The 25,677-nt window shown below is 38.5% G+C and overlaps 1 protein-coding gene across 23 annotated transcripts in view; it reads left to right on the forward strand.

Moving 5' to 3' along the window:
* LOC122985142 (NACHT, LRR and PYD domains-containing protein 12-like) overlaps nucleotides 1–25,677 on the forward strand; it is a 97,539-nt gene that overhangs the window by 63,279 nt on the left and 8,583 nt on the right. For 11 of the 23 annotated variants that reach the window (XM_044355544.1, XM_044355552.1, XM_044355555.1 and 8 more), the window contains 5 exons: nucleotides 1,383–1,556; nucleotides 4,406–4,579; nucleotides 6,571–6,744; nucleotides 8,830–9,003; nucleotides 12,145–12,321. The exons of 2 other annotated variants lie outside the window; for them this stretch is intronic. In XM_044355544.1, coding sequence (XP_044211479.1) covers nucleotides 1,383–1,556; nucleotides 4,406–4,579; nucleotides 6,571–6,744; nucleotides 8,830–9,003; nucleotides 12,145–12,321 — 873 coding nt within the window. Of the gene's footprint in view, nucleotides 1–1,382; nucleotides 1,557–3,877; nucleotides 4,089–4,405; nucleotides 4,580–6,570; nucleotides 6,745–8,829; nucleotides 9,004–12,144; nucleotides 12,322–13,331; nucleotides 13,353–20,062; nucleotides 20,200–22,988; nucleotides 23,225–23,358; nucleotides 25,151–25,677 lie in introns of those variants that run through there. 10 more of the 23 variants (XM_044355554.1, XM_044355551.1, XM_044355553.1 and 7 more) reach the window with 10 other exon arrangements.

Raw genomic sequence — 25,677 nt, forward strand, 5'->3', positions numbered from 1 at the left:
AACTCATCGTATGAATGAGTAAAATTACATGAGCAAAAGGACTGGATAACAGAAGTGTAACACATAAATGATGATGGATAAATACAACCTAAGAGAGTGATGTCTAGATGAAGAGTAACTAAGCCAACACTAAACAAGCCGCTCCATAACCAGCACTGTACATGACTAGATAGTCACATAAAGCAGTGAGGAAGAAAGTTGGTGTGAGTGAGACGTGAACTTAGTAGAGCCAGACTCACTCAGAGCTGAGAGGAAGATGCATAGAGCCAGACTGTGACAAGGTAGAAAGTAAACATTGATTTCAGATGTATTTACATATTTTCCCTTTCCTTAAAACAAATAAGCTACAATGTTTAAATTATTCCTACAAATTATAAGACATTGTCATCATAACATGAATTATTAAATAATGAATTTACAAACAGAATATTAATGAATGCATATGCAAATAACAAATATATTTTAGAAAAAGTTGCTGCCAGTAGAAATGTGTATTCAGTGTCTGAGGTTACAAACTGTTTGATGGAACTGTTCACAATATAACATGCAGATGTTTGTCAAAGACTTTTTTTTTAGGAGAAACATGCAGAGATATTTCATGTCGTCTTTTGTCATGTTGGAGGACATCACTACATCACTGTGCTGGCAGTGGTAACTGTGCGCCATTATTAATTTTTTAGACAGTACATCACATTTAAACTCCAGCACATCAAAAGACACTGAAGAGCTGTTAACACCTGTAGACTGACAGCTGACGTCACTTCAGATGGCGCCTGAAAGGAAAGGACGTCCAAAAACATGTTTCCTTGATTCTTCTTCCCTCACATCTTTTCCTGCATCTCTCCCTTGTATCTTAGGTAGGAGGGACTAAGACACAAGGATACGACTCAAGTGAGCAAAGCAAGGAGACATTTAAGACAAATAAGAAGCAATCACTGTGGACTTTATAGAAGCATAAATGCAACTCCATTGTCTTTGCCTTTGTCTGCAAGATGAAACCAAAACAGAGAATCCCATTAAAAAGTCTGCAGTGCAGCAGAGTGAGGAGAGTTACTGAATAACTCAACTTTGATTTGAAGGGTAAATCACAACATGACACGTTTATATTGCTTTCATTTTCAGACGCTTTTGTCCAAAGTGACTTACATTTTTTTACATACACGTACAATTTTGGATTGAGTGTGTTGCTCAAAGACACTTGGACATGTGGACAGAAGGAGCTCAAGTTTCAAACCACCAACCTTGTGATTAATGGCCAACCAGCTCTGCCAACAGAGATAACTGAGCTATTCATCACATCTTAGTTTGTTTAGTGATCAAAATGCCTAGAATCTATATTTATTATTAAAGTGTATATTGTATGTATGTTATCTGCATTACAGACTTGTTGGATGTGGACTCTCAGAGACTCACTGTGAAGTTGTGGCTTCAGCTCTGAAGTCCAACCCCTCCCATCTCAGAGAGCTGGACATGACTGACAACAGGCTGTCTGTCTCAGCAGTGAAGCATCTGTCTGCTGGACTGGAGAGTCCAAACTGTAGAGTGGAGACTCTGAGGTCAGTTCACTGACTGTCTGTTACTGTTGTTGATCTTAATGTTTAACAACTGAACCTAATTTATGTACATACATAACTTACATCCATGAAGTTATTTTTTCCCATATTTTCATTTTTTTTTACTGTGCAAAGTTTAGTCTGTAGTTATAAAAGATGACTGATTCTTAAAGAAACTGTAGAAAATGTCCACTGTTAGTTGTTCAGTCAATTAATGTTAATAATTTTTGGTAAATAGTCACATCTGTATACAGAAGATCCTCTCAACTAATATCTGTTTTAAATGGATCAAGTTTTCTTGATGAAGGAGAAATATTTTTTTATTATATTCTTTAATGTGTTTTAATGAATAATGTCTGATCATTGATATTGATCCTTCAGAACACACACACACACACACAGACAAGGACACAGAGATCAATGCAGGTGTCCTCAGAGTCTTCAGTCCACACTGTAGACTGGAGACTCTGAGGTCAGACACCATTTCTTACTGCTGTGCTGAGATTAATATGATGTGACAGTTGTGGTGACACTAAACTGCAGACATAAAGCTGATATTATGCTGATCCACACTGAGGATCTTAATGGGAAAGTCTATTTTCTTCTTCAGTGGTTTAGTCCATTGACTGTGTTAGAGCAATGCTGAGCTGCACATTTAAAACCTTCATATAACAAGAAAAATCTGCACTGGATAATTCACTCTGAACTTCTGAAACTTTTTTTGTCTTTTATATTTAACAGTTTTTAACCTGCATCCTGTTGGGTTCAGGTGTTTGGAGTTTCTGTCTTCTAAACTTTAGAGCTGGACAAAAAATAAATAAAATAGATGTGATTAATTGCAATTCTTATTTGAATGATCAACAGTCGATTCTTAAAATCCAGAGAAAACTTTGCATTTGCACCTTTACTCAGTGAACATGTGTACATGTACACTGTGTTGTGTGTATGCAATGGTCACTTATTGTAAATGGTTCAGTTAGAACTGCGTGACGTATAAAACGTCTACCTTGTGGAAATCGAGTTATTACAATGTGCACAAATATCTTATTTCAAGTTTAAAAGTAACGTAGATGCTAGCTGCTATATAGCTGCCCTGAGTCATGACAGTCCCATAGAAGCACAGCGGAAGGAAGATTGAGGTGGACGAGCTTGAAAGAGACAGCGGGAAGAAACCAGGAAGAAAACAGAAGAAAGAAGAAGAAATTTGAAGTTGCAGTGATGATAGAGAGAAAGAAAGAGAAATCCACTTGGCTGGAATAAAACTGACTGGGAACAAGGACAGATTTGGAGTTCTGTTGAACAAAAATTCAAGTCACAAGTTGTATTAAGGAGAAACTTGGCGATGTCAACTTAATTGATGTTAAAAGAAATGGACTGATCATTGTTGGATGTGTTTCATAGACAGAGCTGAAGAAGTTGTAAATATGAGTTAGATGGTTAGCAGGTGTCATGGTGTCATAAAAACTGGCAACTCATGGTATGAATGAGTAAAATTACACAAGCAAAAGGACTGGATAACAGAAGTGTAACATATAAATGATCGTAGATATATACAACCTAAGAGAGTGATTTCTAGATGAAGAGTAACTAAGCCAACACTAAACAAGCCACTCCATAACCAGCACTGTACATGACTAGATAGTTACATAAAGCAGTGAGGAAGAAAGTTGGTGTGAGTGAGACGTGAACTTAGTAGAGCCAGACTCACTCAGAGCTGAGAGGAAGATACATAGAGCCAGACTGTGACAAGGTAGAAAGTAAACATTGATGTAAGATATATTTACATATTTCCTCTTTCCTTAAAACATATAAGCTACAATGTTAAATTATTCCTACAAATTACGAGACATTCTCATCATAACATGAATTATTAAATAATGAATTTACAAACAGAATATCAATGAATGCAGATGCAAATAAGAAATATATTTTAGAAAAAGTTGCTGCCAGTAGAGATGTGTATTCAGTGTCTAAGCAGTTACAAACTGTTTGATGGATCTGTTCACAATATAACATGCAGATGTTTGTCAAAGTTTATTTCAGGAGAAACATGCAGAGATGTTTCATGTTGTCTTTTATCATGTTGAAGGACATCACTACATCACCGTGCTGGCAGTAGTAACTGTACGCCATTACTAATTTTTTAGACAGTACATCACATTTGAACTCCAGCACATCAAAAGATACTGAAGAGCTGTTAACACCTGTAGACTGACAGCTGACGTCACTTCAGATGACGCCTGAAAGGAAAGGACGTCCAAAAACATGTTTCCTTGATTCTTCTTCCCTCACATCTTTTCCTGCATCTCTCCCTTGTATCTTAGGTGGGAGGGACTAAGACACAAGGATACGACTCAAGTGAGCAAAGCAAGGAGACATTTAAGACAAATAAGAAGCAATCACTGTGGATTTTATAGAGGAATAAATGCAACTCTATTTTCTTTGCCTTTGTCTGCAAGATGAAACCAAAACAGAGAATCCCATTCGCAGAGAGAGTGAGAAGAGTTACTGAATAACTCAACTTTGATTTGAAGGGTAAATCATAACATGAGGTTTACATGGTTACAGGTTTACATTACTTTCATTTTCAGACGCTTTTGTCCAAAGTGACTTACATTTTTTTTACATACATGTACAATTTGAGATTGAGAGTGTTGCTCAAAGACACTTGGATATGTGGACAGAAGGAGCTCAAGTTTCAAACCACCAACCCTGTGATTAATGGCCGACCAGCTCTGCCAACAGAGATAACTGAGCTATTCATCACATCTTAGTTTGTTTAGTGATCAAAATGCCTAGAATCTACATTTATTATTAAAGTGAATATTATATGTATGTTATCTGCATTACAGACTTGATGGATGTGGACTCTCCAAGACTAACTGTGAAGTTGTGGCTTCAGCTCTGAAGTCCAACCCCTCCCATCTCAGAGAGGTGGATCTGAGTTACAACAGTCTGTCTGTCTCAGCAGTGAAGCATCTGTCTGCTGGACTGGAGAGTCCAAACTGTAGACTGGAGACTCTGAGGTCAGTGCATTGACTGTCTTTTACCATTGTTGATCTCAATATTTAACAACTGAACCTAATTTATGTACATACATAACTTACATCCATGAAGTTATTTTCTTTCCATATTTTCATTTTTTTACCATACAAAGTTTAGTCTGTAGTTATAAAAGATGACTGATTCTTAAAGAAACTATAGAAAATGTCCACTGTTAGTTGTTAAAGTCAATTAATGTTTATAATTTTTGGTAAAGAGTCACATCTGTATACAGATGATCCTCTCAACTAATATCTGTTTTAAATGGATCAAATTTACTTGATGAAGGACAAATATTTCTTTATTATATTCTTTAATGTGTTTTAATGAATAATGTCTGATCATTGATATTGATACTTCAGAAAACATACACACACACACACACACACACACACACACACACACACACACACACACACACACACACACACACACACACACAGACAGGGACACAGAGATCAATGCAGGTGACCTCAGAGTCTTCAGTCCACATTGTAGACTGGAGACTCTGAGGTCAGACACCATTTCTTACTGCTGTGCTGAGATTAATATGATGTGACAGTTGTGGTGACACTAAACTGCAGACATAAAGCTGATATTATGCTGATCCACACTGAGGACCTTAATGGGAAAGTCTATTTTCTTCTTCAGTGGTTTAGTCCATTGACTGTGTCAGAGCAATGTTGAGCTGCACATTTAAAACCGTCATATAACAAGAAAAATCTACACTGGATAATTCACTCTGAACCACTGAAACTTTTTTGTCTTTAATATTTGACAGTTTTTAACCTGCATCCTGTTGGGTTCAGGTGTTTGGAGTTTCCGTCTTCTAAACTTTAGGGCTGGATAAAAAATAAATAAAGTAGTTCTGATTAATTGAAATTCTTATTTGAATGATCAATAATCAATTCATGAAATCCAGAGAAAGCACGGTGTCATAAAAAGTGGCAACTCATTGTATGAATGAGCCCACCTATATACAAGTGGGATGCTGAATCAATGCATTTAAATTAATATTTTATCTTTATTAATGTAAACTTATACATGATGACTGATAATGCATTGAAGAGAAATTTTGTGGGGCAGGCACCACTAGCTGTCGAATGTGCCTGTACTATAACTGAGTGTCACAGAGAAACTGACAGCACATTTTGCAAAAAGTATCAAAACTCGAAAGGGTCGATACATTTACATGTATCAACTCGAAGGAACCGATACTGTGAAAAGAATCTGTCCACCCATCACTAAAGGGTAAATCACAACATGACAGTTTTACATTACTTTCATTTTTAGACGCTTCTATTCATTTAGCAGTGGCGGTGCACTGCTGCTAAATTACGAGCGCTGCTGCTAAAATTTCAGATGATCATTAATATCAACAAGCTACTAATGATTTTCACTCACACACTGTGCAACATCCTACATTATTGTGGATTTTCTTTAGTCATCCTCCCTCTCTTCGTTCTTCAAAGGACATCTACGTGAAAGGTACAAGAGTAGCATAGCTCCGTTAGGGAATAAGGCAGTGCGTGTGTGTGTGTGTGGGTATGTGTGTGTAAATGTGCACGTGTAGTTGCGCGAGCACAGAGGGTGAGTGGCAGAAACATGACGTGAACACAAGCGGAGTTTAGCAGTAAGTTGTAAATCTGGCAGTAAATGTACAGTACAGACTGTTTGTCGCTTAATAAATGCTGCAGCTCCTCAAGACAAAGAAAATACACACCTATCGAAGGGGGTTAGCCCCTAAGTTAGCAACAACGTGTTAGCTTAACTTGACCAGGCTCACTTCAGGTGGACTAACTTTTAAGGTGGACCAGTAATACTCATTTTAGTGTCAATCTCAGCAGCTGTTTAACAGAGAAGGGAGAAATGTCTAGCCGATGAGTCTCTGTCTTGAGTTTTTGATATGTCCCCCACATATGACAACAACTAGAATCTATATTTATTATTAAAGTGTATGTTATCTGCATTACAGACTTGATGGATGTGAACTCTCAGAGACTCACTGTGAAGTTGTGGCTTCAGCTCTGAAGTCCAACCCCTCCCATCTCAGAGAGCTGAACTTGAGCTCGAACAGGCTGTCTGTCTCAGCAATGAAGCATCTGTCTGCTGGACTGGAGAGTCCAAACTGTAGACTGGAGACTCTGAGGTCAGTTCACTGACTGTCTGTTACTGTTGTTGATCTTAATGTTTAACAACTGAACCTAATTTATGTACATACATAACTTACATCCATGAAGTTATTTTTTATCCATATTTTCATTTTTTTACTGTACAAAGTTTAATCTATAGTTAAAAGATGACTGATTCTTAAAGAAACTATTGAAAATGTCCCCTGTTAGTTGTTAAAGTCAATTAATGTTTATAATTTTTGGTAAAGAGTCACATGTGTACTCAGAAGATCCTCTCAACTAATATCTGTTTTAAATCGATCAAATTTACTTGATAAAGGAGAAATATTTCGTTATTATCTTTATTATACACTTTAATGTGTTTTAATGAATAATGTCTGATCATTGATATTTATCCTTCAGAACACACACACACACACACACACACACACACACACACACACACACACAAACACACTCACACACACAGGGACACAGAGATGAATGCAGGTGACCTCAGAGTCTTCAGTCCACACTGTACACTGGAGACTCTGAGGTCAGACACCATTTCTTACTTTCTTAGATTTGCACCTTTACTCAGTGAACATGTGTACATGTACACTGTGGACAAACTTGGTGATGTCAACTTATTTGATGTTAAAAGAAATGGAATGATCATTGTTGGATGTGTTTCACAGACAGAGCTGAAGAAGTTGTTGGAAATATCAGTTAGATGGTTAGCAGGTGTCATGGTGTCATAAAAACTGGCAACTCATTGTATGAATGAGTAAAATTACATGAACAAAATGACTGGATAACAGAAGTGTAACACATAAATGATGATGGATAAATACAACCTAAGAGAGTGATGTCTAGATGAAGAGTAACTAAGCCAACACTAAACAAGCCGCTCCATAACCAGCACTGTACATGACTAGATAGTCATATAAAGCAGTGAGGAAGAAAGTTGGTGTGAGTGAGACGTGAACTCAGTAGAGCCAGACTCACTCAAGGTAGAAAGTAAACATTGATGTAAGATATATTTACATATTTCCTGTCCTTAAAACATAAGCTACAATGTTAAATTATTCCTACAAATTACGAGACATTCTCATCATAACATGTAATATTAAATAATGAATTTACAAACAGAATATCAATGAATGCAGATGCAAATAAGAAATATATTTTAGAAAAAGTTGCTGCCAGTAGAAATGTGTATTCAGTGTCTGAGCAGTTACAAACTGTTTGATGGATCTGTTCACAATATAACATGCAGATGTTTGTCAAACAATTTATTTCAGGAGAAATATGCAGAGATATTTAACGTTGTCTTTTGTCATGTTGGAGGACATCACTACATCACTGTGCTGGCAGTGGTAACTGTACGCCATTATTAATTACTTAGACAGTACATCACATTTAAAGTCCAGCACATCAAAAGACACTGAAGAGCTGTTAACACCTGTAGACTGACAGCTGATGTCACTTCAGATGATGCCTGAAAGGAAAGGACGTCCAAAAACATGTTTCCTTGATTCTTCTTCCCTCACATCTTTTCCTGCATCTCTCCCTTGTATTTTAGGTGGGAGGGATTAAGACACAAGGATACGACTCAAGTGAGCAAAGCAAGGAGACATTTAAGACAAATAAGAAGCAATCACTGTGGACTTTATAGAAGCATAAATGCAACTCCATTTTCTTTGCCTTTGTCTGCAAGATGAAACCAAAACAGAGAATCCCATTAAAAAGTCTGCAGTGCAGCAGCAGAGAGAGTGAGGAGAGTTACTGAATAACTCAACTTTGATTTGAAGGGTAAATCACAACATGACACGTTTACATTACTTTCATTTTCAGACACTTTTGTCCAAAGTGAATTACATTTTTTTTACATACACGTACAATTTTGGATTGAGTGTGTTGCTCAAAGACACTTGGACATGTGGACAGAAGGAGCTCAAGTTTCAAACCACCGAACTTGTGATTAATGGCCAACCAGCTCTGCCAACAGAGATAACTGAGCTATTAGTCACATCTTAGTTTTTTTAGTGATCAAAATGCCTAGAATCTATATTTATTATTAAAGTGTATATTGTATGTATGTATGTTATCTGTAATCACAGATTTCGTGCCTGTGGACTCTCAGAGACTCACTGTGAAGTTGTGGCTTCAGCTCTGAAGTCCAACCCCTCCCATCTCAGAGAGCTGGATGTGAGCTACAACAGTCTGTATGATTTAGCAGTGACACATCTGTCTGCTGGACTGGAGAGTCCAAACTGTAGACTGGAGACTCTGAGGTCAGTTCATTGACTGTCTGTTACTATTGTTGATCTCAATATTTCATAACTGAACCTAATTTATGTACATACATAAACAAGGTTATTTTTTTTTCCATATTTTCATTTTTTACTGTACAAAGTTTAATCTGTAGTTAAAAGGTGACTGATTCTTAAAGAAACTATAAAAAATGTCCACTGTTAGTTGTTAAAGTCAATTAATGTTTATAATTTTTGGTAAAGAGTCACATCTGTATACAGAAGATCCTCTCAACTAATATCTGTTTTAAATGGATCAAATTTACTTGATGAAGGAGAAATATTTCTTTATTATGTTCTTTAATGTGTTTCAATGAATAATGTCTTATCATTGATATTGATCCTTAAGAAAACATACACACACACAGGGACACAGAGATCAGTGCAGGTGACCTCAGAGTCCTCAGTCCACACTGTAGACTGGAGACTCCGAGGTCAGACACCATTTCTTACCGCTGTGCTGAGATTAATATGATGTGGCAGTTGTGGTGACACTAAACTGCAGACATAAAGCTGATATTATGCTGATCCACAATGAAGATCTTAATGGGAAAGTCTATTTTCTTTTTCAGTGGTTTAGTCCATTGACTGTGTCAGAGCAATGTTGATCTGCACATTTAAAACCTTCATATAACAAGAAAAATCTGCACTGGATAATTCATTCTGAACCACTGAAACTTTATTGTCTTTTATATTTGACAGTTTTTAACCTGCATCTTCTTGGGTTCAGGTGTTTGGAGTTTCTGTCTTCTAAACTTTAGAGCTGGACAAAAAATAAATAAAATAGATGTGATTAATTGCAATTCTTATTTGAATGATCAACAATCGATTCTTAAAATCCAGAGAAAACTTTGCATTTGCACCTTTACTCAGTGAACATGTGTACATGTGCACTGTGTTGTGTGTATGCAGTGGTTACTTATTGTAAATGGTTCAGTTAAAACTGCGTGACATGTGAAATGTCTACTTTGTGGAAATGGAGTTATTACAATGTGCACAAAAATCTTATTTCAAGTTTAAAAGTAAGGTAGATGCTAGCTGCTATATTAGCTGCCCTGAGTCATGACAGTCCCATAGAAGGATGGTGGAAGGAAGATTGAGGTGGACGAGCTTGAAAGAAGCAGCGGGAAGAAACCAGGAAGAAAACAGAAGAAAGAAGAAATTTGAAGGCACAGTGATGATAGAGAGAAAGAAAGAGAAATCCAGACAGATTTGGAGTTCTGTTGAACAAATATGAGGTCGCGAGTTGGATTAAGGACAAACTTGGCGATGTCAACTTAGTTGATGTTAAAAGAAATTGATTGATCATTGTTGGATGTATTTCACAGACACAGCTGAAGAAGTTGTTGGAAATATGAGTTAGATCGTTAGCAGGTGTCATGTTTCACACTTCATAGAAGAGTTCCAGTAAGTTGTTGACAGTCATTGAATGATCAGGATGAGTGACGTAGAAAGGTTTGAAACAAGTCCAGGGGCCAGATACATAAATGATACGTATGCACAAAAACCACGCACACGCCATTTCCCGCACGTAAACTGGTATTCATAAACACAGAATGGCACAGCTATTCTGGCTGGTGGAGAAACTCGCTGGTGCAACACAATTTAGTGAAACTGCACTTCTTCTTTCCCGTTTGTTTCATTGACAGCTGTACAGACTGATGGGGCAGGTGACCAATTGATATGAAAACGGCTGGTTCAGGGTGTGTCTTCATCCATTTATGGTTAATTGTGGGAGTGGAAATGAGGCTCGTGCACGTGAGCCCAGTTCCTCAATGATTGAGATTTATAAAACAGAAACATGTGTATGCGCGGCTTTATAAATCTGAAAAGAATGCGTCTGCATGTTTGTGGCTTCATGCGTTCACACAGTTTTAGTCATGAATCTACACAGAGTTTTATGCATCTGGCCCCTGGCGTGTTGCATTTTGAATGAGACAAAATCTGACAAAGTATTCTTAGATCATATCAGTTACCCAGTAAGGCTGTTTGTTCCCAAACCCATACAGTGCAGACGTATTTGGAAATTTGGACACAGCTGGCTTGTGTGTAGACATGATTTGGGGATATGTGGTTAATGTGGAGATGAAACATGCAGCAGCAGAAACTGTGAAAAAGATCCCCAGTGTAATCAGTGTGGGGGGAGACATGAGGCAAGCAGACTGTCCAAAGAGAAAGAAAGAGATGGAAGTCATGAGGATCAGGTCCAAGAGAAGGCTGAACCATGAGGAAGCAGCTAGGAATGAAAATATTCAAGAAGTGAAGGAGAACTAATCAGGTAGGAAGCATAATGAATATTGTTTTTGTGAGGACAAGATGAAGTTCTGAGCACTTCTGTCCATGGTGATTAACTGTGCCGCTGAGGCAGAAAGAAAATCTGAGAGAATAGAGATTATTACTGGAGAGGAAGTGCAGAGGCTGCTAAGAGGCTTTCAGACTCTCTCAGAGCCTAGATTGAGAAGTTATATTAGAGAATGGGATGAGGGTAGGAATAAATATATTAGTTTTATTTTATATATAATAATTTACATTAAATAGGAGAACTGAATCTTATTTTCAATCCAGTAGAAGGCAGTAATGTAACTGACTGTGTTGCATTATGGGATAGCATTTATGTTTTTTAAATGTGCATAATGATGAAGCCCTTGCAAGTGATGCAGGTCTTTTATTATTCTTGCTCAACTGTTTTTCACATGTAGGCCTAAAAATATAGCTGTGTCATGTTTGAGTCTTTTTGCATTTTTACTTGTGTTTGGCTGCACAACATGAGTTTGTATAGATGGAGTCACTGGTGGAGCTGCAGAGTTTAAGAAGTGAAGTCACTACGTCTTTCTTGAAGTAGCAGCATGTTGTCATTAATATTAATGAGAGCTCTTTTTCACTGTTTGTATTTGACAGTTTTTAACCTGCATCTTGTTGAGTTCAGCTATTTGGAGTTTCCATTTTATAAACTTCTACATTCTTGTGTTTAAAAATATGTATATTTTCAGCTGCTCTCAGATCCTCTGAAGGCTGTTCCAGCAGCTTCTAAACCTTCTTCACATCTGAACAGATTATGAAACATTGAATGATTTAAAAAAGGAACTTTGTTTTCTAAAGTGACGTCACTTATTCTTTATTCAGATTGTGGGACTGCAGTTTATCAGGGATCAGCTGTGATTCTCTGGCCTCAGCTCTGAAGTCCAACCCCTCATCCCATCTGAGAAAGCTGCATCTGGGAGGAAACTACCTGAGAAGTTCAGATGTGAAGCTGCTGTCTGATCTTGAGGAGAGTCCAGACTGTAGACTGGAGACTCTGAGGTCAGTAGAGAGTTGGAGTCAGTCTGTGCTGGTTTCAGCAGTATTGTATTAAACACAGTTAGTATCAAAGCAAAGATCCAGTATTTCCTGGTGAACCTTCAACCATCTCAGTCGCTGCTTTCCTCAGTGAAGCTGTGAGAGGAGAATGGTGACAGGCTTCAGGATTGGACAGAAAGACAGAGAGAGAGAGAACAGTCAGCCAATCAGATCAGCCAGAAGCTTGTTGTGATCATGTGTTTGAGTTGATGTGAAGACGACTGTTGTTGTTGTGTTCATGTCTGCAGGGAATAAAGCTGGATTACAGCTGACAGCCTTACAAGATGTATAGAGACAGTGGTCCTCATCATCAAACTGTCCTACCATCAAATCTGATCTGAAAGTGTTTGTTCTCTCATTTCAACACTAAAGAATTGATCAGTTCATCTTTGTCAGAGCTCTAAGATCAGTCTGACTGCAGCCCAAAAATCACTGGCTCTGATTTCACACAAGCATCATTACGTTTAGTAACCATGTGGTCTTTATACAGACCAGAACCTCTGCTGAAGTCCAGAAATTACAGCAGCTGTGATGATTTAACAGCAGGAAAGATTTTCAAATTCCACAGAGACTCTGTAGCTTTCAACTTTTCTAACAGTTCACATGTATCAACAGTAAATCCATCAGTAAACTGATGAGTGAATGTCTCTGTTTCTGCAGTAATAAGGTTCATGACTCTCAGCACTTTATTTCCTCTGTGTACTTGAGTGAAATCTGAAGAGTAAACAGACTCGATAGCAAAAGTCTGTGCAGGTGTGTGAGCTTGGAGCTCAGTGTGTTCACTCCAACACGTTAACATGAGAGCTGAAAGGAAGCAGGCTACGCTGCACAGCTGTTCCACTTCTGGTCTGAACAGAACTGAAGTCCCTGCTGCTCTTTATACTGGATGTGCTGCATCACTGACTGACAGCTGATGAAGTGAGTCTCACTAAACACTGATTTATGACCTCTGTTGTTTCTTCTTCTCTCATCAGATGGAAGTGATGATCTCTGTCAGAGTGTGAGTGAACATCCAGGAGTGAGTGTTAAGAGAGGATCAGCTGGATCCTGATGATCCATTTGTCTGTACAGACAAGAGTCTGGATCTGGATTTTGTCATCTTCACTTAAGTCTCTTAACTGACTACAAACTGAACATTTATCTCTGGATTTTGTTGAATCAGCAATTTACAGCTGTGTTATACATGAGCTGTTTGATGCAGAAAAGATGAAAAACAGGTGTTATAAGTCAGACTCTGACCCTGGGCCCATATTTATCAAGCATCTCAGAATCACACTGTTAACGAGGACTAAAACTAATTAATGAAGCAGAAGAGAATTTACTGTGACTGTCAGCAGGAGAAGGATTACTCCTGGGAGAGAGTGAGACATCGCTGTTTTACCACAGTCAGAGCAGCAAAGTAGAAATAATGATGACGTGTTGTAGTTTTCTCAAAGTCTCAGCTGGAAATATGAAACAGTGGTAATTTGGTATATTATGTGTGTAGGCAGGTAACCAGGCAGGTAACTTACCAAGGTTATGTAACAAAACTATGATGCCAAAATTCATTATAAGATGATATTTACAAAGTTTAAAGAAAGCCTGAGAAATAAATGTAGCCTATATGTTAATGAAGATAACAGGTAATTAGACTCAACTGTGTGAAATGATCTTGGTTCAGCCACATGGTTTCACAGCCTGTAATAGTGCTGCATCTTGCACATATTGCACAGACACATGTTGCAAACCGTCTCCATGAAGAACATCTTCTCTTCCACTGTCCAATTCCTCTTTCAACTACTCCCCAAGTTAACTTGTGTTCTCTACATGAAGGTAAATACAGCGTAACAATAGAAACATATATTGTTCAGGTGCATCCTCCTCTCTCAAATATCGGGCTGTAGCTCTGCTGTTATCTGAAGGAGCCTCAATAAAAAATAAGCCTATAAAATATTTGAGCTGTTGTAATGAAGTTGAGATATCCTTCATTATGCAGCTGACATGATTGTGTGTAAATCAAAGTTTTAGTGGGCTGTAACTGAGGACCCTCGTCATGCTCATTATCTTTACGACGTACATTAAGCCAGATCAAAGTTTGATTCATGACTTCCATCATTGTCGCTTCTGACAGAATCGTCACTGTTGCACAGCTGCATTTTCCCCGTTACCATAAAATGTAACATTGTGAGGACATTCTGTATTTATTATAAATAAATAATGAACTTGCAGTGTTTTTATCCTGTGTCAAACTTCAGCTTCATGTATAACATCTATTTTTATTGTAGTTATTTTTTCTGTCTTTGTGTATAAATGAACCATATTTGATTGAATCTGTGTTCTTTGTTTTGTTTCTGTGGATCTGTTAGATGTTTTTGTTGAACCACTGGACCACCAGGACGCTATCTGAGTTTTTGGTTACGCTTTATTTTAAAGCTCCATTATTCTTATAATTTCTTATTAATTTGTTGAAAGTTTCCAGGAAAGAATTGTCTGTGTAATTTGGTCTATTTATAGATTTCCATTTCCACCTGAGTTCATATTCATTCATCAGTCATTTATTGTTGGAAACTTTATTCTCATATATGTTGAATTGTATGTTTTTCTGTAGATGAAACATGTTTGCATGTTTGTCTGACCTGCTGTGAACTGACTAAAAGACTTTAGCTTATGCTAGCTTAGCAACTGGAATTCATTCATTGAAAGTGAACCAACTGAACACTGTCTTTATTTGACCTGTAAATTAGTGATAAAGTACTTGGTTCTTTCCAGGAAATTTACTTACTTTAGATTGTCTATGTTTTCTTTATTCCTTCACTTTATTTCTGAAATCAAGTGAAATATAAAAACAAGGAAACAGCACCACCAAGTGGTGATACAAGAAAACAGCAATCCATACAGACTGAACACACAAAACAAGGAGAAATAAATACATGAAAACAGACATTTTAAAACATGTACTGCTGTGAGTACCAGGAGTGTTTATGTGCTGCTGTGTGTTATAGAGAGCGATGGCTGATGGGATAAAGGAATTCCTCGCTCTGTTACTGTTGCAGCTGGAGGCCTGAAGATGTGGGCCTGATAGGAGTAGCTGAAGCTCACTGAACAGGGTGTTGTGGGTGAAGCAGCAGGTTTTCAGTCTTTGAGAATGAGATTGGCGGTTCGATTCTTTTTACTGACTCGACATTTTATGAGTCACTGACTATATAGAGTTGGAATTTCAAGTGACTCGAGTCACCGAGTCAGTTGCCCAGAGCCTGGAGAATCCCCCACCGCTTAACAAACACTCGTCTACTGATTATAGCCGACAACTCGGCCCTGACTGGTACAAATAAATAAACCCTATGAAATATTTCTCTTGGAGAATGTTTGTGATTTGAATAGAGGTGATAGTCAATATATTACACTGTTGAATGTCATGGTTGATCAATCAGAATCGAGTTGTAGTAAACTACTAAAACAAATTAAAATTGATGGATGGTTACTGTCTGTGGCGTGGAGCTCGTTGGTGAGTGAGTGATTCGTGCATCCCGAGTTAGACCTTCAGCTCCGGGCTTGGAGAACGAGTACTGAGCTGAAACAAGCACCAAAGTGGTTGTTTTTCTGAGATTTCATCCTAAAATGTCCTGAAACTATTAGAAAACATGAATCCATCAGAGCAGCGCTGCACTGTGACAGAAATAAAGAGGAAACACTGCGACATGAAGTTAGATGCTAAAAAATGTCTTTCTAAAGCAAAGAGCTCCATTGCTAATATGAGAGGCGTCATGTCGACTGTGATGCAGTTTTGTTGTTTCCAACTGAAAAAAGGACTAAGAAGAAGATATTTACCTGTTTTTCTATTTAGGTGTTTGACTATAAAACCTCCTGAAACTCTTTGTGGACAAAAACAACAACTGAGTGTAAAATCAGACAGCTCAGTATAGACATGATCAGATTCAGGTGAAAGATGCAGCACAGATCCTCATTATTGATCTACCGAGGGAAAAGTAATCAAAGTAAAAAAATCAGTCAAGTTCTTCTTGAACATCTACACTGGTTCTGTTGAAGATTTTTTAGAGACAATTAGGACTGAAACTAACTTTTATTTTCATTATCTATGAATCTTCGCAGTATTTTCTTGATTTACAGTCTATAAAATGTCAGATAATAGTGAAAATCACGTTATAATCTGCGACAGATGTTTAGTTTTGTCTGACCAACATCCTAAAACCCAAAAATATTCAGTTTATAATGATTTAAAACAGAAAAGGAGCAAATCCTCAGAGGCTGGAACCAGCAGATGTCACTAAAACAATTGATCGATCTGCTTCTGTCATGTTGACCTGATCTGATGTTTATCTAAAACTATTGTATCTTTACTGGTTTCTAACCGTCGTCACAGTGACTGAAGACGACACCAGGAGACTAATTGAGCTGCGAGCTGCTAACGAGTCTCTGTTCACCGGGAGGAGGAACACCGCCAAGCCGGCCTGGAGGTAAAGAAGCACAAGATAGAACATCTGCACTGATGTTCACATGTTCAGTCTGTGATCATTAAACCTCTGGAGCTTCATAATCAGTTTAATAAGGTTCCTCTTCATGTGTTTAATGAGATGTTTGACACCACAACAGAGCAGCTGCATTCTGATTAGTGGACGACCCGCTCTACCTCCTGAGCCACAGCCGCCCCCTCACATTCAAGTGTCCCTTACTACAGAAGACTTTTTGTTTTTAAGTGCTTTAAACACAAACTGTGATTGTTCTCCAGTTCAGACATTTTATAAATGCATTTTGTTTACACATCCTGGTTTCATTTGTTTTTAGCAGAAATCATCTAGTTGAGTGTAAAAATTCATTCTTGGAAATAGTTTGATGAAATAATCTTAACACAAAGTCCACTTACTAGCTTTTTTCCAGAGCTTTCAGTGGATGAAGTTGTCACCTGTTGTCATGTGACTGAAGTTAAGACTCTAGTAAGTAAATCTTGTGTTAAAATCATTTTGTCAGACAAGTAAATCAGTTTTAATGAGTTCAGGTTGTTTCTGACCTCTGACCTCCACAGATAAGTTCTCTTCCTGTGGGAAACACTGACTTTGTCGTCGGTCCTGAACACAGACTCACGTCTTCTTTCTCTCTCAGACGTCACTGAGCTGTTTGGAAGCACAGAAGCTCCTTTTTAACGCCTTCAGACCAGAGAGCTGCTCGGAGGCTCAGCTGTTTCTTCTTCCTGTGAATGCAATAAACTGTGTTGTGTGGAGTCAATGTGTCCGAAACGTCACGTCTGTCGGTTTGCTACATGTGTGTGAAATGTGTAGTTGATTTACATCACAGATGATTGTCTGCGGTCGGCTCTTTTACCAAAGCTCATCTGTTTGTTTGTAACGTCACATTTTACAGGAAGGACTGATGGCGTGTTCCTGCTGAAGCCTTCAATAAATGGACCAGAAAAAAAAAGACATGCCCACTTTACTAAAAGATACCCCACTTTACTAAAAGATACCCCCACTTTACTAAAAGACATGCCCACTTTACTACATGACGCCCCCGAGCTGGTGAACAGCATATTAAGAACTATATGTATTTATATACAGTTGTTTATTCAACACATTACCTCTCTCTCTCTCTCTCTCTCTCTCTCTCTCTCTCACCACACAAACATGTAACTTCCAGTAAAGAAGAAGAAGGGAGGAGTAAACAGGTAGGGAGTAAAGGTGAAAGTATTCAGTCAGACTCCATTTTAAAGTCAACAGAGCAGAAGGAGGAAAACAGTCTGAGGCACGGTGAGTGTTCATATCAGGGCTGCTAATAATGATTCAAGGTTCAAGGTTTATTTATTGTCATTTGCATGCTTACTCATGTAAACAAAATTTGTACTCAGGTTCAGCAGCGTACAATGCAATAAGTCTAAAAATAATCTATAATAATTAGTCCTATACTAAGAATAAATAACACAAATAAGCATATCTAATAAATACTGCAGTGCAATAGATTAAAAAAAGCTGCGCAGCATGATAAAAACAGCAGCGTTAGAAAAAGAGCAGCATGTTAAGTTAACATGGCAGCATGACAGATAGCAGAACAGAGGCCGAACAGTGAAAGTGTGTTCAATGAGGCGTGGAGTTCACGAGTCTAACAGCCTCTGGGTAGAAGCTGCGTTTGAGCCTCGTTGTTCTGGTCTTGATGCTCCGCTGCCTGTTAACCAGACAAAACTGTTTTATGACATTTTATAGACAAAACAATTAACTGATTAATATAGAAAATAACTGGTTGATTAATCAATAATGAGTATAATCGTTAGTTGCAGCAGGAATTCAATGTAATTTAATCCTGAACCTTCATGTACAGCTGATTATAGGACATTACTATCAGTGTACATTCAGCACAAAGTGTCATCTAGTTATTGTTCTATCTTTAGTCTGTTTATTTTTATATTTTATCCTATTTAGTAAATATATAATTAATCTTTTAGTTGTTTATTTTTTTACCTACCTACCTTGTTTTTATGATACACATCCTGAGGGGAACATGGATGTGTGAAACTAAATTTCACAGCAATCCATCCAATAGTTGTTGAGATATTTCAATAAAGAAGTAAAAAGTCGACCTCATGGTGGCGCTAGAGGAGAAGTCAGAGCATCAACAAAGTCAATAGGATTCATCCTCTGAAGTACATGAATGTCTGAACAACATTTAATAACAATACATCAAATACTTGTTGAGAAATTTCAGTCTGAACCAAAGCATCGGACTAAGCTGCTGCTGGCAGCTAAACATGCAGGAGGGTGTGCTTTATAACACTGAACAGGATGTTATCCACAATATGTTTGGTAAAAGACTGATGCCATCCTGTTAGAAAGTTATCTACCAGGAACATTTACCTGTACATATTTGATTGTGACATTGTATTAAATTAGCAGATAGTTGAGTCTGATTCAACTTTACCTGCTAACTGAAAGCTGCTGTGAGCTGCTCTGCTAACAGTGAACATAAATGTTATCAGAAACGTCTTCAATAAAATTCTCTGCTCACACTTTGAGCTGTGAGTTAATTTGTAAAGTTCAGAGTAATTTCAGATGCAATTGTTCATTCAACACATTACCTCTCTCCACACACACACACACACACACAAACCACACATACACACACACCACACACATACACACACACACACACACACACACACACACACGTACGTGATTTCCAGTAAAGAAGAAGAAGGAAGGAGTAAACAGGTAGGGAATAAAGGTGAAGGTATTCAGTCAGACTCCATTTTAAAGTCAACAGAGCAGAAGGAGGAAAACAGTCTGAGGCAGGGTGAGTGTTAATATCAGGGCTGCTAATAATGATTACTGTCATTATTGATCAATCTGCTGATTATTTTACTGATTAATTGTTTAGTTGATTAAACTGTGTCAGAAAAATATGAAATCACAGTGTTGATATCTTCAAACGTTGTTTCCTTTGTTCTTTTCCTGGTTTCTGCGTCCTCACAGTGATGTAACGTGACACACTGCTGCAGTTAAAATAGAGAGAAGTCACAGTTAAGAACCACACAGATGTTTATCTGAAGTCTGTTTGTTGGATTTAAAGCAGAGTCAAAGTTTATCTTTGTGATGGCTGGAAAACACACATGGTTGTAGTTAAAGTCATGTAAACTAATAAGAAGCTACTAAGTTGAGAGGAAGGACTGGGTTTATTCTACTGTGTGTGTGTGTGTGTCTCCAGTGTTACTGGTTTACCTCTCAGACTCCAGAAGATGAATGATTTGGAGGAAGAGGGGGACGGAGCAGAGTCTCTGATATCCAGCTGTCTGTCTATGAAGAGCGACCAGTCTAAAGGTGATCCTCTAGACTTCAGTAATGAACCTGGACCCTCAGACACAAAGTAAGAGACTGTTTCTACTGTAAACTGACCTGAAGATGATTCAGTGAGACGGTTTCATTAAGGTTGTAGTGTAGATATGAAGGAAACACAGTAGAAAGAAATAATGAACTACCTTCCATTCAGCTGTAATCTAGAACAGATCTTGTACATGTTAACCAGAGACAGAGACAGGGCTGCTATTGCTATTTGATTTTCCAGTCTAACAATCTAAAGTAGTAGCAGGTAACCCAGGGTGATATTTACTAAGGATTTAGTAACAAGTCACATTGTGTCTCCTTATTTACTAAAGGACTGCACCGGGGTTTTGTGCAGGTAAAATGGAAGAAAATGGAGTGTTTGGTCTCCTGCAATACAGAATGTGTCTTAACGTGTTCCTGTTCAAAGACACAAAATATGGGAGGAAGTAATGGAAATGTATACAAACAGCCTGCTGCAGCTGATTTATCACTGCAGACTGACTACTGCAGCAGAGGAAACTGAGTCTGACATTTAACGTTTGGGAAAAGTCAAATGTGTAAAACTGTTGTATCACACTGACACAGAGGGAGAGAGATTATAGCAGAAACAGTGAGAGAGAGAAACACAAATGAAAAGATGCATTATGAAGATATTTAGCAGAGCTCTCTGTTCAGCACCACAACACAAGACAAAAGAGCAGCAGTCTGTTATTTTTCACAAGTGGACTTTTCTGTTTTGCTCAGTTGCCTCCTGCTTATTTTTCCTGACTTTTAATGTCTCATAGTTGCTTAAAGGAGCCCTGTGGAGTTTTCTTGTTAACAGACAAAAGTCATGTTTACATTGACTTACTGACCAAAACACATTGTGTGAATCCTTGTGGTCTAACAAATGTGTTGAATCCATTTCCCTCCTCATGAAACATTTGCAAAGTCGATTTTTGAATCTAGTATTTTAAATCCTGCATTGTTTACATCCATGTTTACTAGTTTGCACCCTTCTTCTTCTTCTCTGCCTTTGCTGGCACATTGTTGTGTCTGTCTAATTACTTCTGAACATTTGTTTGTTTGATTGATTGATTGATTGAATTGTTTATTTAAGTGTGCTGCACCTTTCTGGTGCCCAGCCCATATGGGCTTACAAGACACTAGACAAAAATAACCAAGATGGCCACATGACATATCATAATGTACAGTTCCACAAATTCAGAAATAAAGCATTTCAAAACATTTAGTTTACATGGAAGAAATGTCCCATTATGATGGATACAATGTTCTCTGTCTTAGCTGCCAAGCATCTCCTATAAATCTCGCTAAAATAAAAATTTCCATATTAAAAAGCCAACTCAACACATCAGCATCGGATAACCAAAACAAATCAAGGTTTTTCAATTCTATCTTTTCAAACAAACAATTCCTCAAGTCATTGTACAGAGGTAAATGAAATACAAAATGAAATTCATCCTCGACAACACAAAGATCACAAAAAACTATGAACATTCCTCTCCAGGAGTACCTTTATATCTGCCTACCTCAATTGCCAGTGGTAAAGTACCAGTTCTTAACTGAGCATACAGGGACCTTTGCCTTCTCTGTAAGTTTAGCTTTATATATGGTTCTGTATAATAATCATCTTTCATTTGAATGTAGTTTCTAAGCTTTGGCTTCTTATAAATGTCTTCCTTCCATTGCTCCTTATAAATCTTTAATAATTTTGGTGCAACTTTATTTATATTACACTGCAAGTTATTCCTGAAAATAAAATTCAAATCAGAAAGAGAAAATATTGCAGTGACCTCTCTCGACCAAGGATAATTGTGTGCTCGATCCCAGTTGAAGATCTTTTTGGTCAGTCTTTCCTCTGGCAACTGCATAACGCAGTTCCACAACCTAACCATTTCAACTCTCTGCTTTACAATAAATGACTCCCATCCGATGTCACCTTCAACAGCTTGCTTAGCAGTAAATGTATGCACCCCAAGAAAACACCTCATGGCTTGATTCTGGATGGCATTACATCGTTAAAACTCCACACACCTGCAGCATAAAATAAAATTGAGCCAACCATTGAATCATAAAGTTTAGTGAAAGTTGAAAAACTAAGCTCAGGACACAATTTTATTTTATTCATTACAGACCCTAGTGCTCTTCCTGCTGATTCTGCTTGTACTTTAATTCCCTCTGTAAAGCACATATTTTCATTCAAATCCAAACCAAGATATGTGTAAGAACTGGTGTACTTTAGAGGCATTGGTCCAAATTTAAATATATAGTTGCTTTGCCATTCACATTGCTTTCTAAAATGTATAATCTGTGTTTTGTCATTATTAATAGTCAGTCTACATTTACTACACCATAAACTCAAAATATTTAACATTTTTTGTAAATTAATCTCTGTCTCTGCAAGCAACACAATATCATCAGCATATAATAAAATACTTAAATTCATATTATCAATCGCTATACCTAGATTGGCCTGCTTAATTTCTTCAGTTTAATCATCTACATAAAGGGCAAATAATGTAGGGGAAAGTACATCTGCTGCTTCACTCCAAATGGAGTAGGAAACCAGCCAGTCCTAAAATTATTTAGCTGTACACACGAAATCAGGGCAGTATACAAGGCTTCGATGGCCTTATAAAATTTGCCATCAATACCAGAACATCAGAAATCAACAAAACAAGCAAATGTATTTTTCTCTTCTTGTAGTTTTGCTCTCACCACTGAGGGTATAACATAAATATGGTCAATAGGGATAGCGCTGCATCAACTTGTGAGCTGTCGGTTGGCCATCACTAATGTCATATGTCATAAAGAATGTGTTCATGTCCACAGAGAGAGGAAGAGGAGGGGTGTTTCTGTGGAGGAGCAGCTGTCCTGCTGTTCTTTGTGTCAGGACGTCCTGAAGGATCCAGTCTCTACCAGCTGTGGACACTGGTTCTGCAGACAGTGCATCATCTCATACTGGGACCAGTCTGCTCCATCAGGAGACTCTTCCTGTCCCCAGTGTGCAGAAAGATCCAGAACAAGACGTGGACTGCAGACAGACAGTCAGACCAGCACTGTACAAAGTAAGACTGAAGATCTGTCTGCTGATGTCATCATCTCTGAAAACAGGACAGGAATCTACCTCCTCTATCCTGCTGAAAATTAACACAGTCAGACATATTTCTTTCTAATTATACATTTTTTTCTTCTCTTTCAGCAGAAAGTGGTCTGCAGGAGGTTGTAGATGAACATAAGATCAGTCTGAGGAGGAGATGTGAATGTGTGACTGAAGGAAGTGATGAAGCAGGAAGTGAAACCCTCCTCAACAGGATCTACACTGAGCTCTACATCACAGAGGGACAGAGTGAAGACGTTAATACCCAACATGAGGTGAGGCAGCTTGAAGCAGCTTCCAAGATGGAGACTCTCCACGACACTCCAATCAGGTGTCACGACATCTTTAAAGTCTTACCTGACCAACAGAAACACATCAGAGTCATTCTGACCAACGGCGTCGCTGGCGTTGGAAAAACCTTCTCAGTGCAGAAGTTCACTCTGGACTGGGCAGAGGGCTCTGAAAACCAAGATGTCAGTCTGGTGATTCCGCTTTCATTCAGGGAGCTGAACTTGATCAAAGATGAACAGTACAGTCTCCTCATGCTGATCCATGATTTCCATCCAACATTACAGAAGGTCACAGCAGAGAAGCTCGCTGTCTGGAAAGTTTTGTTCATCTTTGATGGCCTGGATGAAAGCAGACTTTCACTGGATTTCAAGAACAGGAAGGTCGTGTCTGATGTCACACAGAAGTCATCAGTCAACGTGCTGTTGACAAACCTCATCGAGGGGAAGTTGCTTCCCACAGCTCTCATCTGGATGACATCTCGACCTGCAGCAGCCAATCAGATCCCTCCTACATGTGTTGACAGGGTAACAGAAGTACGAGGCTTCACTGACGCCCAGAAGGAGGAGTACTTCAGGAGGAGATTCAGTGATGAAGAGCTGTCCAGCAGAATCATCTCACACATCAAGACATCCAGGAGCCTCCACATCATGTGTCTCATCCCAGTCTTCTGCTGGATCACTGCTACAGTTCTGGAGCACATGATGACTACAGACCAGAGAGGAGAGCTGCCCAAGACCCTGACTGACATGTACTCACACTTCCTGCTGGTTCAGACAAAGAGGAAGAAGCACAAGTATGATGACGGACATGAGACGAGTCCACAGGAGCTGACAGAGGCTGACAGGGAACTTCTTCTGAAGCTGGGGAGGCTGGCATTGGAACATCTGGAGAAAGGAAACATCATGTTCTACCAAGAAGACCTGAAGAAGTGTGGTCTTGATGTCACAGAGGCCTCGGTGTTATCAGGAGTTTGTACAGAGATCTTCAAAAGAGAGAGTGTGATCTTCCAGAAAACAGTCTACTGCTTTGTTCATCTGAGCGTTCAGGAGTTTCTGGCTGCAGTCTATATGTACCACTGTTACACCAACAGGAACACAAAGGTACTGAATGGCTTCCTGGGAAAATACTACAGTCATTCATCTCTGGATGACTTCCTGATGAGAGCCATTAAGAAATCTCTCAGAAGTGAAAATGGCCACCTGGATCTGTTTGTTCGCTTCCTTCATGGCCTCTCTCTGAAGTCCAACCAGAGTCTCTTAGGAGGCCTGCTGGGTCAGACAGAGAACAGTTCAGAAATCATCCAGAGAACCATCAACAACCTGAAGGAGATGAACACCCAAAGAATCTCTCCTGACAGAAGCATCAACATCTTCCACTGTCTGATGGAGATGAACGACCGCTCAGTACATCAGGAGATCCAAGAGTTCCTGAAGTCAGAGAACAGATCAAAGAAGAAACTCTCTGAGATCCACTGCTCAGCTCTGGCCTACATGCTGCAGATGTCAGAGGAGGTTCTGGATGAGTTGGACCTGGAGAAGTACAACACATCAAAGGAAGGAAAACTGAGACTGATCCCAGCTGTGAGGAACTGCAGAAAGGCTCAGTAAGTCCAGATGTGATTATCAACATTATAAAGCTGCCATCAGTATTACAGTAAAGATTCACACATGCACACTATCAAAGTGTTAAACATGTGTTACAGCTGCTTGTTGCCAAAGTTATACATGAGTAGTGCTTTATTACAAGGAGTACCTGCAAGCACATTCACATATGTCAAGACATCCTTATCACAAGGAAAACATATTTCTATTCACATTAATGTTTATATTTTCATAGTGATGAGGATATCTTGACACATTGATTATGTCACCGGTCATTTTGATATAAACATCCTTCATTTCCCTCCTGTGGGTATTTGTCTGAGGAAGACCTGTAATCAGTTGAAATGTTACCAGTAAATTTAAATGGAGCTGTGATTCCAGTGTGTGAGTTCTCCTTGCATCCCAGTAGAATAGATTTTGTATCCAGCACCTATCCCACTGAGGGTTTGTGGATGTGAACACGACGACTCTGATTTATAGTGCTTCACTTCAAATGTTCTTCAGATGTTACAAATGCTATGAGAGCAGG

The sequence above is a fragment of the Thunnus albacares genome, chromosome 7 (genome assembly GCF_914725855.1).
Source record: "Thunnus albacares chromosome 7, fThuAlb1.1, whole genome shotgun sequence".
NCBI lineage: Eukaryota > Metazoa > Chordata > Actinopteri > Scombriformes > Scombridae > Thunnus > Thunnus albacares.